We start from the raw sequence: 16,586 nt of genomic DNA, 5'->3' as shown, positions 1-16,586 counted from the left end.
TATACATCACCTGATCTGCCTCATCCAATATGCATTCAGGTTTATACAGCGCAGAGTTGGAAAACCTGCATAAAATGACGATATGGGCAAAATACTCACGGCTTAATAATTCTGCATTGGCTGAGATAGATTGCCATGTCGCATTAGGCGGACCCCTGAGGTGTCAGAACAGCAAAAAACATAAGTGACCTCATTTTGGAAACTATACCAACCAAGGAGTTCATTTAGAATTATAGTGAGTTCAATTTGAACCCAAAAGAGCTTCACAGAATATTATAACATTGGGCCGTGAAAAGAAAAAATTACATTTGTACCACTAAAATTTTAAGTTTGCTGCAAATGTTTCGCTTACATGAGGGTTAAGGGTAAAAATAAATCACATCATTTTTATGCACGTTCTCCTGAATGCAGTGATAACTCATACGTGGTTGGAAACTGCGGATTAGGTAACGTTCACACTAGCGTCATGCTAGTTTGCGTCGGGCGACGCATGCGTCATGCGCCCCTATATTTAACATGGGGGACGCATGCGTTTTTTTTTGTTGCGTTGTGCGACGCATGCGTCTTTTTTGCCGCTAGCGTCGGACCAAGAAAACGCAACAAGTTGCATTTTTCTTGCGTCCAAATTTTGGCAAAAACCAACGCATGCGTCGCAAAACGCAGCGTTTTTGCGTGCGTTTTGCTGCGTTTTTGCGTGCGTTGTGCCGACGCAGCGGCGCACAACGCTAGTGTGAACGTAGCCTTAGCCACACTGCAGGGCTTGGCAGGGAATGAGCACTATCTGGCTTTTGGAGCACAGATTTTGGTGGAATAGATCGAGGATGCGATTTGTAGAGCTCTCTACCTCCCAAAATAGCAGTACACCTGAACCACCTTTGGGGCCATGAAGACATCTGTGGAACTATGTCCAAGCAGGAACTGCAACCCATGATCTGTGAAAAAAACACAAGGAACTTCTGGAGAGAGTGGTGCACAAGTAGGATACCCAATCCGTCAGTTACACTGCAACAAACACTTGGCACTCGTTTTGTGGCATTCTGCAGGAAAATTTATTAATAATGGCAAGACCAAAAGAAGAGACATTTCGGTCAATACAAGACCTTTATCAGTCATCTGGACAGTAGGCTAGGTTCACATTGCATTAGTGCAGTCCGTCCGTTTAGCGCATACGCTAACAGACTGCGTTAACGCAATGTCTAAAAGGGGATCACGTTTAGCGATCATGCTAGTGCAGATGCCCGATCTGCGCTAGCGAAAAGGTACCTAAAAACGCTGCAGACAGCGTTCGAGGTCCGTCACAAAATAACGACACATCGCTAATGCATGCCAAAAATGGCATGCGTTAGGGATGCGTTACATACATTGCGGTCAATGAGTGCACTAACGGATTCATTACATTGCGTTAGTGGCGCTATGTAACGGATTCCGTTAGCGGATACCCACTAACGCAATGTGAACCTAGCCTTAGCCCCATACACAAAAATAATAAAAGTCCTGGAAAACCTGCTTAAACAAATGTATGCTTTTGTTTGCATTTTTAACAGTCAGAGAAATTTACATTTCATGCAACATAAAAGAGATTTAGAAAAATCTTAGTGATAGTATTCCTTGGATGACATTTAGCAAGTCTTCTGGCTGAAAAGAGAACAATAACCTTTCTGTTTCTAAAGTTGTGGTCAGCTGTGAATGGTACAAAAATAGAGTGAGTTGATGTTAATGGATAAGGATAGCATGTCGAAAGCCAATACCTTTGTTAAAAAGGCATATTTGGGCTCTGTTCACATGTGACGTATACCGTAATTGGTTTCTGTCCATTAAAAAAGTGAGGCAGTGCATTTTTTACAGTCAAATGATGTATCTGTGGCAAAGGCTCCAAATAGATCCACTAATGCCAGTATGGTTACCAGTGAAGACATCGCTGAATCGGCGTCACACACGCCTATTCAGCGATGTCTGCGGGAGGTACAGTGACGAAATAAAGTTCTGGAATTTCTGCTCCGACCAACGATGTCACAGCAGGATCCAGATCGCTGCTGCGTGTCAAACACAACGATATCGCTATCCAGGACGCTGCAACGTCACGGATCGCTAGCGACATCGTTGTGAAGTTGGTCAGTGTGACGGTACCCTTAGTCATAGGGATATTGTTTCTACTTTAAAGGGGTTATCCAGGTTTTTCACAAAAGTCACTATGTGACCGCAGACATGTGAATCCTCATATCACGATGACCTATGCGGGCAGTAAGACCAGGCGGTCATGTGACCACAAGTATGCGCAATATGCATACATCCGGCCACATTCCAACTAGAAGTGTGCAGTCTCGCTCAATACAACTGAAATTGAGCAAAGCCGTGCAAGTCTAAACGGTATGTGGTGGGGAGTATACATATTACCTACTTGTGGTCACATGACCACCTGGTCTGACTGCCGGAGAATCCTCACAACACACGCAGGGATGTGACTGTGATAGAAGCATTTCAGTAACCAATCAGCTATTTGTGTTACTAACAGGGAGAGTGCTCATTGGTTAATGCAGACTCCTGTCATACAATGTAAGCCACTCATAGGAGCTTGTAATAACCAATGAGCACTCCGCAGTGAAGGAAAATGCTCATTGGCTTCTGAGCAGCTTAGGAGTGGCGTTCTTCAGGCAGTGACACACAAATAGCTGATTGCACAGGATTGCCATCAGTTTTTTCTGGTCAGTACCACGCAGGCAACAAATAAGAGCAGGGCAGGCCACACGTGGCCAAGTGTTGTGAGGTCCTTGCTGTAAACTTTGTTTGCGCGTGTAACATACAGTGTGCGGTTATAATACAGTGTGTGTGTGGCATGAATTGTGTGTGTATATAGTGTATAACATACAGACTAGCATCTACATTTAAAATTACTGCCAGCACAGACACGCATTCAGAGATGTAAATATGACGGCAATCACTAAATAGACAAGCAAAACACTAATTTGTGGATTGATGTGATCTATATTGGTTGGAACAAAAATCATTTTCATCAGCACATCGCCCAATGTAAAAAGGACATGGGCTGCTAACAACATGTGTGTCCATGTAAAGAAGCCAGTACACAAATGCCGATCGACTAGTATATAGTCGATCGACACTTCTTTAGGCTATGTGCACACGTTGCGGATTAGGCTTAGGAATTTCTGGTGCGGATTCTGTCTCTCCTGGCAGAAAACGCTCCTGCGAATTTGTTGCGTATTTTGTGCGTTTTTGCTGCGGTTTTCTTGCGGATTTGCTGCGGTTTTTACCCCTGCGGATTTCTATAATGGAATGGGTACAAAAACGCTGCGGATTCACAAAAAAAGAAGTGACATGCTACTTCTTTTAAACTGCAGCATTTTTTTTTTGTCATTGATTTACATTGTACTGTAAATCAATTGCGGATCTGCAGCGTTTCTGCACCGCAAAAAACGCTGCGGATCCGCAGAGAATCCGCAACGTGTACACATAGCCTTAAGGGTACGTGCACACGTCAGGTTTTTTTCCTGATATAATCCGGAGAATTCTGGCAGAAAATCGCGTCTTTTTCCGCGCGGATTTATCGCGGTTTTTGGCGCGGATTTTTTGCGGTTTTTTTTTTTCCTGAAAGTCATTTTGGCTTAGAAATCCGCAAAAAATCCACAAAAAGAATGAGCATGTCCATTTTTTTTGCGGAATGCGTTTTTTTGCGGTAAAAAACGCATCCATCTGAACAAAAAATCCGGAATGCATTCTAAATGATAGGATGCATATTTTTAGCGTTTTTGATGCGGAATTATAACGTTTTTATAGCGAAATTCCGCAAAAAAAACGCTAAAAATCCGGACGTGTGCACATACCCTAAAGGTCTACAATTCTTGAAGAAATGCATCCATGTTTCTGTGTGATGATGCAATATGTCTGCATTTCAGGCACCACCACTTTCACCCCTTCACGCTGCGACTATTTTCTGTTTCTGCATTTCCGTTTTTTGCTCCCCTCCTTCCCAGAGCCATAACTCTTACTTTTCCATCAATATGGCCAATAGGGCTTACTTTTTGCAGGATAAGTTGTACTTTTGAATGACACCATTGATTAAACCATATAGTGCACTTGAAAATGGAAAACAAAAATTCCAAGTTTGGTGAAATTGTGGAAAGAAAACACAATTCAATTTTTTTGGGGGGAATTGTTTTTACGGTGTACATTTTGTGGTAAAAATTACCTCGCAATATGATTCTCCTCATCAATACAATTACAGCGATAACACTGTAAAAACCATTCCCAAAAAATAATATCAGAATTATGGGCGGGGGGGTTACAGTTTCTCTTCACTTTGAATTTTTTTCCTGTTTTTCAGTAAATTATCTGGTAAAAAGAGTGGTGTCACTCAAAAATATAACTAGTCCTGTAAAAATACAAGCCCTCATATGTCTATGTGGACAAAAAAAAATAATAAAAAAAAAATAACGCTGGAGTAGTGCTTTAACTTGATTCGTTCACGTTTCTCGTTTTTTGTGTAGTCACACTGTCCAATAAAGGTCCTTTTGGGGGGCTATTATTGGCTTATTTTTAGTTTTCTACCCATGTAAGCCACCTGAAAAATACAGCCAAAAAAGCAGCGAGAACACAGAAAAAAAAAACACTTTTTTTTGCTAAAATTAGAAACTCTTCAAATCAACAGAATGTATAAACAAATATATAAGAAAAAGTGATTAAGAATAAAAATGGTTACTCGATGTGCCGAGATTTCAGAAAAATGTTATCTATGTCTCAGGCCTCAGACACACAGCAATTACCCATGTACACACCCGTATAGCAGTCAGAGTGCACTATGGGTCTGCAATACGCCCCGGAGGCTTTCCATGCTCCCTGTATTCTTGCTTTGAACATTTGTAATCCGCACACAAGTAGTATGGCTAGCAACAAAGAGTATGCAATTCTGTGTATCCCAAGAACAATCCTGTGCCTTCCTTCTTGTAAAATCAGATGTTGAAGAAGCCTTTGTGCTTTGGGCCTTGTCAGACAAAAAGTAGCACGCCTTGTTTTTAGCAGACTATCTATACTCATGTGCATGCATTAGTTTGAACCCTAAGCTTCTGTGCTCTGAGGCTATGTTTACACTTTGCAGATTCCACTGCGGATTTTTCCGCAGCAGAATTCCAAAATCCGCAGTGAAAACCCGTCGCGGTTTTTACTGCGGATTTATCACGGTTTTTACTGCGTTTTCTTCTGCGGATTTTCATCTGCAGTTTTCTATTGGAGCAGGTGAAAATCCGCAGAAAAGAAGTGACATGCTGCGGAATGTAATCCGCAGCGTTTCCGCTCGGTTTTTTCCGCAGCATGTGCACTGCGTTTTTTGTTTCCCATAGGTTTACATTGGACTGTAAACTCATGGGAAACTGCTGCAGATCCGCAGCGGTCAAATCCGCTGCGGATCCGCAGCAAAATCCGCAAAGTGTGAATATAGCCTTAGGCTACGTTCACATTTGCGTTCTGCCGGGCTGCGTCGAGCGCAGCCGCGGCGACGCATGTGCCATGCGCCCCTATATTTAACATGGGGGCGCATGGACATGCATTTGCATGCGTTTTGCGATGCATGCGTCTTTTTTGCCGCAAGCGTTAGGGCGCAGAGGACGCAGCAAGATGCATTTTTTTTGCGTCCAAAATCCAGCAAAAAAAGGACGCATGCGTCGCAAAACTATGCATTCTGCATGCGTTCTTGTTTGCGTTGTGTGTTGCGTCGCCGATGCAGCCCCGCACAACGCAAATATGAACGTAGCCTAAGTACAGCTGCCCACATAAATGCCACTGTGCACTGACAGCTGTCATGTCAGGCCAATAAGTGGGAGAATAAACAGTCTGCAGAGGATTAGTCTGTAATCTAGTCATCTGAGGACTAACTAGTGTGAACATACTGTAGCTGCCTGAACTCTTTTAGACTCTGTTTTATTCTGCCAGTCCAGACTTGAAAAGTCCTACGTACTCCGGCTACCTTCACCATGACACATCTCAGCCAAGGGGGATGTACCTGTCACTATAAAGAATTGCACAATGTAACATAACACACCAGAATCAAATTATGCTTCACATATATCATTCAAAGATGTCTTAATTATCCAACCAGATTAATATTACACAGGTCCACTGAAATGATGAAAAGCCACCTACTCTATTTTACATACAAAATAGGTATCAAAAATATTTAGGCAAATAATATTTTACAACATCATATTGCAATACAATATACCGTATATACTCGAGTATAAGGCGAGATTTTCAGTCCATTTTTTTAGGCTAAAAAATGCCCCTCTCGGCTTATACTCGAGTCATTGTCACAGGGGGGTCGGCGGGGGAGGGAGAGCGGCGGCTGTGACATACCTGCTCCTGGCGTGGTCCCTGCATCTCCGGGCGCTGACAGCTTGTTCCAGCGTTGAGCGGTCACATGGTACCGCTCATTACAGTAATGAATATGGACGCGACTCCACTACCATAGGGGTGGAGTCGCATATTCATTACAGCAATGAGCGGTACCGGTGACCGCTCAACGCTTGAAGAAGCTGTCAGCGCCCGGGGAAGACCATCAGGGAAGCTGCCAGGGACCGCGTCGGGATCAGGTGAGTATAATGGGGAGGGTGAGCAGCACTGCGCAATATTCACCTGTCCTCGTTCCACCGCCGGGCTCCATCTTCCGCATCCTCTGCTGTGACACTCAGGTCAGAGGGCGTGATGACGTGGTTAGCGCGCGCCCTCTGCCTGAACGTCAGTGCAGGGGACGCGGAAGACACAGCGGCGCCCAGCGGTGGAACAACGGCAGGTTAATATTGCAAGTGCTGGGAGCCTGAGCGACGAGAGGCGAGTATGTAATTTTTTTTTTTTTTAATCGCAGCAACAGCATATGGGGCAAATATCTCTATGGAGCATCTTATGGGGCCATAATCAGCATTTGTGCAGCACAATATGGGGCAAATGTCTCTATGGAGCATTTTATGGGGCCATAATCAATGTTTGTGCAGCACTATATGGGGCAAATATCTCTATGGAGAATCTTATGGGCCATAATCAACCTTTATGCAGGTTTGTATGGGGCAAATGTCTCTATGGAGCATCTTATGGGGCCCTTGTAAACCTTTGCGCAGCATTATATGGGGCATATTTTAATATGGAGCATCTTATGGGGCCCATCATAAACTTTATGGAGCATTATATGGGGCATATTTTGTATGGAGCATCTTAGGGGGCCCATCATGAACTGTATGCAGCATTATATGGGGCTCCTGATTCAATATTGATATTCAAAAACACTTAACCTACTGATATCTCGATTAATTTATTTTTATTGGTACCTATTTTTTTTTTTTTAAATTTACTGGTAGCTGCTGCATTTTCCACCCTAAGCTTATACTCGAGTCATTAAGTTTTACCAGTTTTTTGTGGCAAAGTTAGGGGTCTCGACTTATACTCGAGTATATACGGTAATGTGTTATTTCCCAAGTGTTCACTGCCTTGTCCCTGTGAAGAGATCATGATACCCATGAGAATGGCACAAAGCTAGAATAACAGACGTCTTACAACAGGAACATGAAGACGATGCCACAAATCAAGCTACTGTATTAGCGATTGTTTTAGATGCACAAAAACAGAAAATCTGTAATAATACAAATCCCACTATATTTAGTTTAGAAAAGTGGAAGCTGCTCATGTTTTCTCTTTTGCATGGTGCAGTAGGACAGGTATATAACAGAATACAATCTGAAATGATGATGATATGTCGGGTATTTTATAGCCTTTATTAGACTTGAATGCAATTGACTAAAATGGCAATACAGTTATTGATTGAGAAGAAGAAATTTGACGGTCTATTACTAAATACATGCTTGGCCGGCTATAGACAGCGCCATGTCTGTCCACGGTAACAGTCCATCAGACATTTGCTTATTTTTTCTTCACTGGACAGAATGGCACATAGGAAATGGAAGCAGAAGGGACTCATGACCCCAGCGGTAAGGGCCTTATCACACTCCGCACATGGCATTGTTGTATTCTGTATACATACCGCCATACCAACATCACATGTCACACGTTTATATGCTGCTCTTCACACAAACCATAGTGTCTTCCGTTCCACAGCCACGCAGCATCTAATAAACTAGTCCGTTGCATTATAATGTGGGAACATGGTAGTGAACCTTTGACAGCGGCCGACCTCACCATACAGGTAACCAACTCCAAATCTACGTCTACTGGCCGTGCCTCGTAAATCATCACTCACAGCCTCATAGATTGCTAAAAGAGTATCACTGTTACACGATCAACCATAATGCAAGATTTTACAAGGCCAATAACTATCCAAAGTTTCACACAATAGCAGCAGGCTGTTTTGATCGTGGTACCCTGGCTGCCATTATTCCCATTGAATTCATCGGACCCACCCAATACACGAAACAAGCAAAGAAACAACACTATCACTGAGAAACAAACTGCAAGCTGGTACATGTCACACAGGGACATCTTAGCAGCTGGCATAGGAGGAGTTGGCATGCCACAATATCTCCCAGGCAAGATATTAGACGATAAGTCCAGATTTGTCAGCATATTTCTAATATTCCAGTCCGGGAAGTGAGCAGCTATCGTCACATCTGTTCCAGATTTTACTCCAGTTGGGCCATAACCTGTTGCATGCCGGGCCCGGACCTGCTTACAACTGGTCACTGGGCTGGGGAATAGCTAATCCTCTGTCAATAGGTCACCCGGCCTGGGCTCTTTCTCATGTTCCAGTCTCATTTTTGGGAAGGAGGATTGAGATGACTTTAATAGGGGGCAAGTTAGGTCTCTGGAGGAGGGAGTAACAGTGGGAAGGAAGTTAAAAGAGTTCACTGAGACATGAAGAAGATTAGTGGGGGCAGATACAAGGAGCTGGGAACAAGTGACTGCTCCAGACAAATAGCAGGAAGCTCAGCCATTCTAGGAGGCCGCAACTACTGCCCCTATTATCATTGCCCCTTCTCACTGTCCCCCACATTACTGCACATCACACTACTGCCCATTAGCATCACAGCCCTCTGCACCGCTGCCAGTCATTACTACCAACCCTCACTATCACTGTGCCAATTACTGCCCTCACCATTAGGGTATGTGCACACGTTGCAGATTCCATTGCGGATTTTTCCACACGGATTCTGAAAATCAGCAGGTAAAAAGCCCTGCGTTTTACCTGCGGATTTCACCTACGTTTTTACACCTTTGGATTCCAATTAAGGAACATGTGTAAAATGCTGCGGAATCCGCACAAAGAATTGACATGCTGCATAAAATAAACCGCAAAATATTCCGCAGCATGTGCACTGCGGATTTGGTTTTCCATAGGTTTACATGGTACTGTACAATGCATGGAAAACAGCTGCAAATCCACAGGGCCAAATCCGCAACGTGTACACATACCCTTAGGCCATGTTCACACGTTCCTGATTTCCCTGCTGTTTTTTCTGCACTAAAAACCGCAGCTCTTGGCAGAAAACGCAGATGCGTTTTTTGGTGCTTTTTGGTGCGTTTTTTGATGCGGTTTTTAGTGCAGTTTCTGTGTGTTTTCTAGGAAGTTTTTTTAGGGTTAAAATGGCTGAAAATACCCTACCCCTAACACTACCCCTAACCCTACCCCTAGTTCTAACTGTAGTGGGGGGGGGAAAAATTATTTTTATTTTATTATTGTTACTATTATTATTATTATTATTTACTTATATAGCACCATTGATTCCATGGTGCTGTACATGAGAAGGGGTTACATACAAGTTACAAATATCACATACAGTAAACAAACTAACAATGACGGACTGATACAGAGGGGCGAGGACCCTTCCCTTGCGGGCTTACATTCTACAGGATTATGGGGAAGGAGACAGTAGGTTGAGGGTTGCAGGAGCAATGGGGCGTGATAAAGGGGGGGGGGGGCATTTACCTTTTTTTTTTATTTTGATCACTGTGAGGTTATCACAGTGATCAAAATGTGCCTGGAACGAATCTGCCAGACGGCAGATTCGGCGGGCGCACTGCGAATGCGCCCGCCATTTTGGAAGATGGCGGCGCCCAGGGAGAAGACGGCCGGACGGACACTGGGAGGCCCGGTAAGTATAAGGGGGGGAGATTAGGGCACGGGGGGGCGTCGGAGCACGGGGGGTGGCATCGGAGCATGGGGGGGGTGGGATTGGAGCACGGGGGGGCAGCCACACTGCAGCGGTTCTGCACCACAAACCGCAGAAAACCCGCAGATATTTTTTTCGTCTGCGGGTTTTACTGCGGGTTTGACCTCACAATGGAGGTCAATGGGTGCAGAACCGCTGCAGTTCCGCAAAAAGAAGTGACATGGTACTTCTTTTTTACCGCAGCTATTCAGCGCGGCTTTTTTCGGGATTTTCCGCAATGTGGGCACAGCAGTTCCTGTTTTCCATAGGGTACATTGTAATGTACCCTGCATGGAAAACAGCTGCGGACCCGCAGCGGGAAAATCGCGGCGGTTCCGCATTAAAAAAAGGATGGTGTGAACATGGCCTAACACCTCCTCACTACTACTGCCCCCACCATTCCACCTCCTCACTACTACTGCCCCCACCATTCCACCTCCTCACTACTACTGCCCCCACCATTCCACCTCCTCACTACTACTGCCCTCACCATTACACCTCCTCACTACTACTGCCCCCACCATTCCACCTCCTCACTACTACTGCCCCCACCATTCCACCTCCTCACTACTACTGCCCTCACCATTCCACCTCCTCACTACTACTGCCCCCACCATTCCACCTCCTCACTACTACTGCCCCCACCATTCCACCTCCTCACTACTACTGCCCCCACCATTCCACCTCCTCACTACTACTGCCCCCACCATTCCACCTCCTCACTACTACTGCCCCCACCATTCCACCTCCTCACTACTACTGCCCCCACCATTCCACCTCCTCACTACTACTGCCCCCACCATTCCACCTCCTCACTACTACTGCCCTCACCATTACACCTCCTCACTACTACTGCCCTCACCATTACACCTCCTCACTACTACTGCCCCCACCATTACACCTCCTCACTACTACTGTCCTCACCATTACACCTCCTCACTACTACTGCCCTCACCATTACACCTCCTCACTACTACTGCCCTCACCATTACACCTCCTCACTACTACTGCCCCCACCATTACACCTCCTCACTACTACTGCCCCCACCATTCCACCTCCTCACTACTACTGCCCTCACCATTACACCTCCTCACTACTACTGCCCCCACCATTACACCTCCTCACTACTACTGCCCCCACCATTACACCTCCTCACTACTACTGCCCCCACCATTACACCTCCTCACTACTACTGCCCCCACCATTACACCTCCTCACTACTACTGCCCCCACCATTACACCTCCTCACTACTACTGCCCCCACCATTACACCTCCTCACTACTACTGCCCCCACCATTACATCTCCTCACTACTACTGCCCCCACCATTACACCTCCTCACTACTACTGCCCCCACCATTACACCTCCTCACTACTACTGCCCCCACCATTACACCTCCTCACTACTACTGCCCCCACCATTACATCTCCTCACTACTACTGCCCCCACCATTACACCTCCTCACTACTACTGCCCTCACCATTACATCTCCTCACTACCCCCACACAATACCGACCTCTCATCCAGTCCACCACTTGCCCCGGCGTCCACTTGGTGACAGGTTCCATGATGTGGCCGCGAGCCTCCAGCGCCAGTAATGGTGTCTCCCCCAGATGACCGGTGACGGCAGCGCTCCTCCGGTGTAGCACATCCACGTCGTGCCTCACGTTCCCATCGCTCATTCCCCCGGGCCTCAGCTCATAGCCGGACGTCGGCGGTGACAGACATGGCTCCAGCTGGTCACACGGCCCCTGTATACTGTGACTGCGCAGAGGAGGCAGCGCTCAGTGCTAGGCTCCCCGCTCACTCCCCTCCCAGCCCGTCCTCCTCCATCCCCAGCCCGTCCTCCTCCATCCTGCTGTGCCTCCTCCCCATATTAGGCGAACCTTCCCAAACTTCCCGTGCCCGGGCCTCTGGTCGCCCCTTTGTCACCGGCCCCTCCCTCCGGAGGCTCATTGTCCTTTCTTTCACACGCCGGCCCTCCCACACTGCAAACACTGAACTGAGAGCTCATAGCTCGTACCTCAGCCCCTGTGCGATGCCATGTCTGCCATTGTTCGGTCACTGTGCACAATGGCCTGGCAGACGAGGAGGATACAGTACTGCACAGAGCTGAAGGTGCACACGAACCAAGAAAACAGTTCTGTGGTGTCACCAGGCTGCAGACACACGCCATGCTTTGCCTGGTGTCTCTTCAAAAACCATTACTAGTCAAAATAAAAAATATGGCCAGCCAGGACCTCTCTGACATCCTGTGCCAGCTGGCAATGCCCAAACCCATGAATATTGGACCTGAAATATAGCAGGCAGGATTCAGGATTGTGACCCTCCTCCTCTCCTGGCATTGCGCCATAGCAGTTGTGCTCCCCAGACTATGCTCTGTTTCTTGCAACTACCCTAAACACTTTTGGGTCTCCGCTTTGCAAAAAAAAGAAAACAGCGGAGGCCATATTCATTGTAGAGTCTCACAATAAAAGTATCTTTATACCAGAAACTAAGATCATATATCAACACCAACGTATGGCATCTTAGGCTGGTTTCACATTTGCGGTTGTGTCCGCAGCGTATCGTCAGCAACCTCAAATGCACAGAAAAACGCATGCAAACGCAGCGTTTTTTATCCGCTTCAGCTTACGCATGCTGTAAAAAAAAAAAAGTTTGCATGTGTTTTGCATGCATATGCGCTTTTTATGCACATGAGTTGTAAAGGTGAAAAATGTACCAGGAGAAAAATCTAGATAACAACCAATGTAATACCAATGGGCATGTCTCATGGGAATTCTTTATATAGACACTTTGTACAGCTGAAATATTCAGATTTTGCTCCTGTATCCTGCTTTACGATGTATCTTCGCAAGGAGAGCTTTTATTTCAACCTGGATTTGGATCTAAGGGCAGTCCCACACGTCCAGATAATTCCGGTACCGGAAAAAATCGGTACCGGAATTATCCGTGTCCATGTGCCCTACGTTTCTGTGGTACATCAGTGTGGCACACGTGTGCCGCCCGTGTGCCCACTGGGTACCACACGGAGCGTGCCGGAGACACCGCTAAAAATTTAGCGCTGTCCCCAGCATCGTGCTGAAGCCCCATTCATATGTTCCCTGCAGCAGTGTTTGCTGCAGGGAACATATGAATATTAGTGTGTAAAATGCAGATCCAGGTCCCCCCCCCCCTCCAACCCCCTGTGCGCCCCCCAACCCCCCCCCACCCCCCCGCTGTGATTAACATACTCACCTAGCTTCCGGATCCCTCGCCGCAGCGTCCTCTTCTGGCCGCATCGCCTCCTGTATGCGGTCACGTGGGGCCGCCGACTACAGTACTGAATATGCGGCTCCGCCCCTTTGGGAGGCGGAGCCGCATATTCATGATTGTAATCGGCGGCCCCACGTGACCGCATACAGGAGAAGCTGCTGCAGGGAACATATGAATCGCGGCTTCAGCACCAGTGGGGGGAACAGCGCTTAATGTAGCGCTGTCTCCTGCACGGCACACGGACTGCACACGGACAATGTCCGTGTGCGGTACGTGTTTTACACGGACCCATTGACTTTAATGGGTCCGTGTAATCCGTGCGCTCCCACGAACACTGACATGTCTCCGTGTTTGGCACACGGAGACACGGTCCGCAAAAAAATCAATGACATCTGAAAAGATGCATTGATTTTTATGTGTCTACGTGTGTCAGTGGCTCCGGTACGTGAGGAAACTGTCACCTCACGTACCGGAGCCACTGACGTGTGAAACTGGCCTAAAGCTGTTTCTTGCCTTTGTGTTTGCTTGTGAGCCACAAAGAAAGACAGAGAAGATCACGGCGTCTGCATTTTTTTCAGAATGCTGTAGATAAGCCCTTGATGCCGGTGGCCTTAGTTTATAGGCCATTTTTGGGGTGACAGATTCCCTTTAAGGTACGTAATATTTCAAAACAAACGCCTGTCATAATTATTATTGTTCTGCCATGTATTATTTGTTTTTTCCTTTATGTGTTTAGCAAAACCCTATCATAAATATTATTGTTCCTAATTTTTTTTTTTTTTTTTTTTTTTGGCAGATTCCTGGCTACCGGAGAGAGCTTATCAGTGCTCCATTTTCAGTATCGGCTATGAATTTCCACCTTGTCTGGAATAGCTGCGGACACCTACCGTGCTTTGTGGAATGTTCTCCGGGAAGAATTTATCCCCCTACCCAGCGCAGAAATGTGGCAGGAAAGTTCTGAAAAATTCTGGCAAGACTGTAGTTTCCCCAACTATTTGGGAGCAGTGGATGGAAAACACATTCGGATTACCAAACCCGCCAGAACTGGATCTGAGTACTTCAACTACAAAACATATTTTTCTGTAGTGCTCATGGCAATTGCAGATGCTGACTGTCGCTTTGTCGCCGTGGACATTGGAGCTTTTGGCCGTCGCAATGACTCCCAGACTTTTAAAAACTCTGTCATGGGCCAACGCTTGCATGGAAAACATTTTAATTTCCCCCTGCCATGACCTCTTCCCAACACTGAAGGCCCACCAATGCTATTTGTTGTGGTTGGGGATGAGGCCTTTCAGATGTGTGAAAACCTACTGAAACCATACTCCAGTCGGGACTTGAACCACACCATAAAAAAATGTAACTACAGACTGAGCAGGGTACGAAGAACTGTTGAGTGTACCTTTGGGATTCTTGTCTCAAAATGGCGCATTCTTAGAACAGCCATTAATCTTAAAATGGAGACAGTCGATGAGGTGGTCAAAGCCTCTGTGGGTCTGCATAACTACATAATGGCTAAAGAGCGACCCAACATTAAACTTGATGAACCAGTTTCAAACCCCTTGCCAGATTACAATCATCACCCTCTGCGGTCAACAGGAGAAGTTGCCCAAATGAGGGACCAATTTGCTGCCTACTTGGTTTCTGATATCGGACGTGTAGGATGGCAAGATGGAATGGTTTAATAAAATATTGTCTATGTACCTGTAATGTTAAAATGTTTCTGTAATGTTTTGTGTAACTAAAAAACCTGTTTTGAAACCTGTACCGAGTGCCCTCTGTCTTTAATCAACTCAAATCCACTTATGATGTCAGTGCTATGGTAGGCGACTTCTGATTCGATCCAGCGTCTCTTAAGTCTGCAGTATCTATTGGACGCAGAATGAAGAGACGATGGAGGTAATACAAGGCATATCTATAATCTCCAGGCCAGCTATCAGAAATAGTTAATTCAGGATGCTGGGTTTTGTTCATCCTGAATTCACTGTTTCTGACACCTGGCCAGGTGAGTATAGATATGCTTTGTATTACCACCATCGTCTCTTCATTCTGTGTCCAATAGATTACACAGACTGAAGAGATGCTGGAGAAAATGAAAGTCATATTTGTTTTTGACAACTCATAGCTCCATGACAGACACAAGCAACAAAGCTGCAGTGCAGTGTTCAAGTTGTGTCAGTCCTGGAGATATGAGGTGGCAAAAACACAAAGTGTACAGCACAATGTGTTTAGTTGGTGCACGGTGTGTGTTGCCGGCGGCGGAACACAAAGAACCAAACAGTAGAAGGGGGCAAAAAATACAAATTTACAAAAAAAAAATTTACATTAACTACAGCGACTTGGGAAAAAGTGACGGAACTGGGGTGTGTTGAGTTGAGACGTTTAACTGGGTAAAGACGATGAAGAGGTTGCAGGGGAAGGGGCGGCTAAAGTAGTGGGGTCAGAGAGGTCAAAGATGGTATTGAAGGCATGGGATGGGACAGACACACTGGAAGGGAGAGACAAACCGGACATCACAGACACATTTTGAGGTGAGAGAGAGGGAGTGCGAGAGTCCGCTATTTTTTTCTTCCTCCCCAGTGTTTTGCACTGCTGTCTTCTGGAGAGTGTAGGCGTTGTGTCTTCAGGCGGGATTGTGCGGGTGGATGGCCTGGCATGATCCGGTTGGTGCTGCTGTGGCATGGTGCGGATGGACAGCCTGGCAGTATCCGGTTGCTGCTGCTGTGGTTTGGTGTGGGTGGACGGCCTGGCAGGATACGGTTGATGGTGCTGCTGCTGTGGCATGGTGCTGGTGGACGGCCTAGCAAGGTCCGCTTGGACCTTGGATCAGCACTCGGTATGGTGGTGGCGGTGGACTGTACAGCAGCACTCGGCATAGCGGGGGCACTGTAGTGGTGTCCAGCAGGGCTTGGAATGGTGATGGCCGTGCAGTGGTATGCAGCAGAACTCGGTATTGAGGTCAAGCGTGTCAATGATGGCAGAGGTGGAAATACCCCCACTGACTGCTGCAAGTACCGAGTCTGCTCAATAGCCTTCATGTAAGCAGCATTGCAGGCCTGCATGACATTGAGCTCGAGATCAGGATTAAGGTGTTCAATTTAATTAAAGAAATGATGTGCTGGTCTCTGGAGGTCGGCTTTCAGACGGTTAAGGCGCTGGTTATCATCGTGGAAAA

General features: G+C 46.3%; 1 protein-coding gene across 2 annotated transcripts in view; it reads right to left on the bottom strand.

The window, feature by feature from the left end:
* The window catches only part of CNKSR3 (CNKSR family member 3), a 190,809-nt gene extending 178,720 nt beyond the window's left edge, over positions 1 to 12,089 (bottom strand). Inside the window, exon 1 of one of the 2 annotated variants that reach the window (XM_069769415.1) lies at positions 11,676 to 12,089. In XM_069769415.1, the coding sequence (XP_069625516.1) occupies positions 11,676 to 11,841 (166 nt within the window). In that variant the 5' untranslated portion in view covers positions 11,842 to 12,089. The remainder of the gene's footprint in view (positions 1 to 11,675) is intronic. The other variant, XM_069769416.1, reaches the window with a different exon arrangement.
* Between the last annotated feature and the right edge of the window lie 4,497 nt (positions 12,090 to 16,586).

Source organism: Ranitomeya imitator, chromosome 5 (genome assembly GCF_032444005.1).
Source record: "Ranitomeya imitator isolate aRanImi1 chromosome 5, aRanImi1.pri, whole genome shotgun sequence".
NCBI lineage: Eukaryota > Metazoa > Chordata > Amphibia > Anura > Dendrobatidae > Ranitomeya > Ranitomeya imitator.
This window is presented reverse-complemented; position numbering and strand designations above follow the sequence as displayed.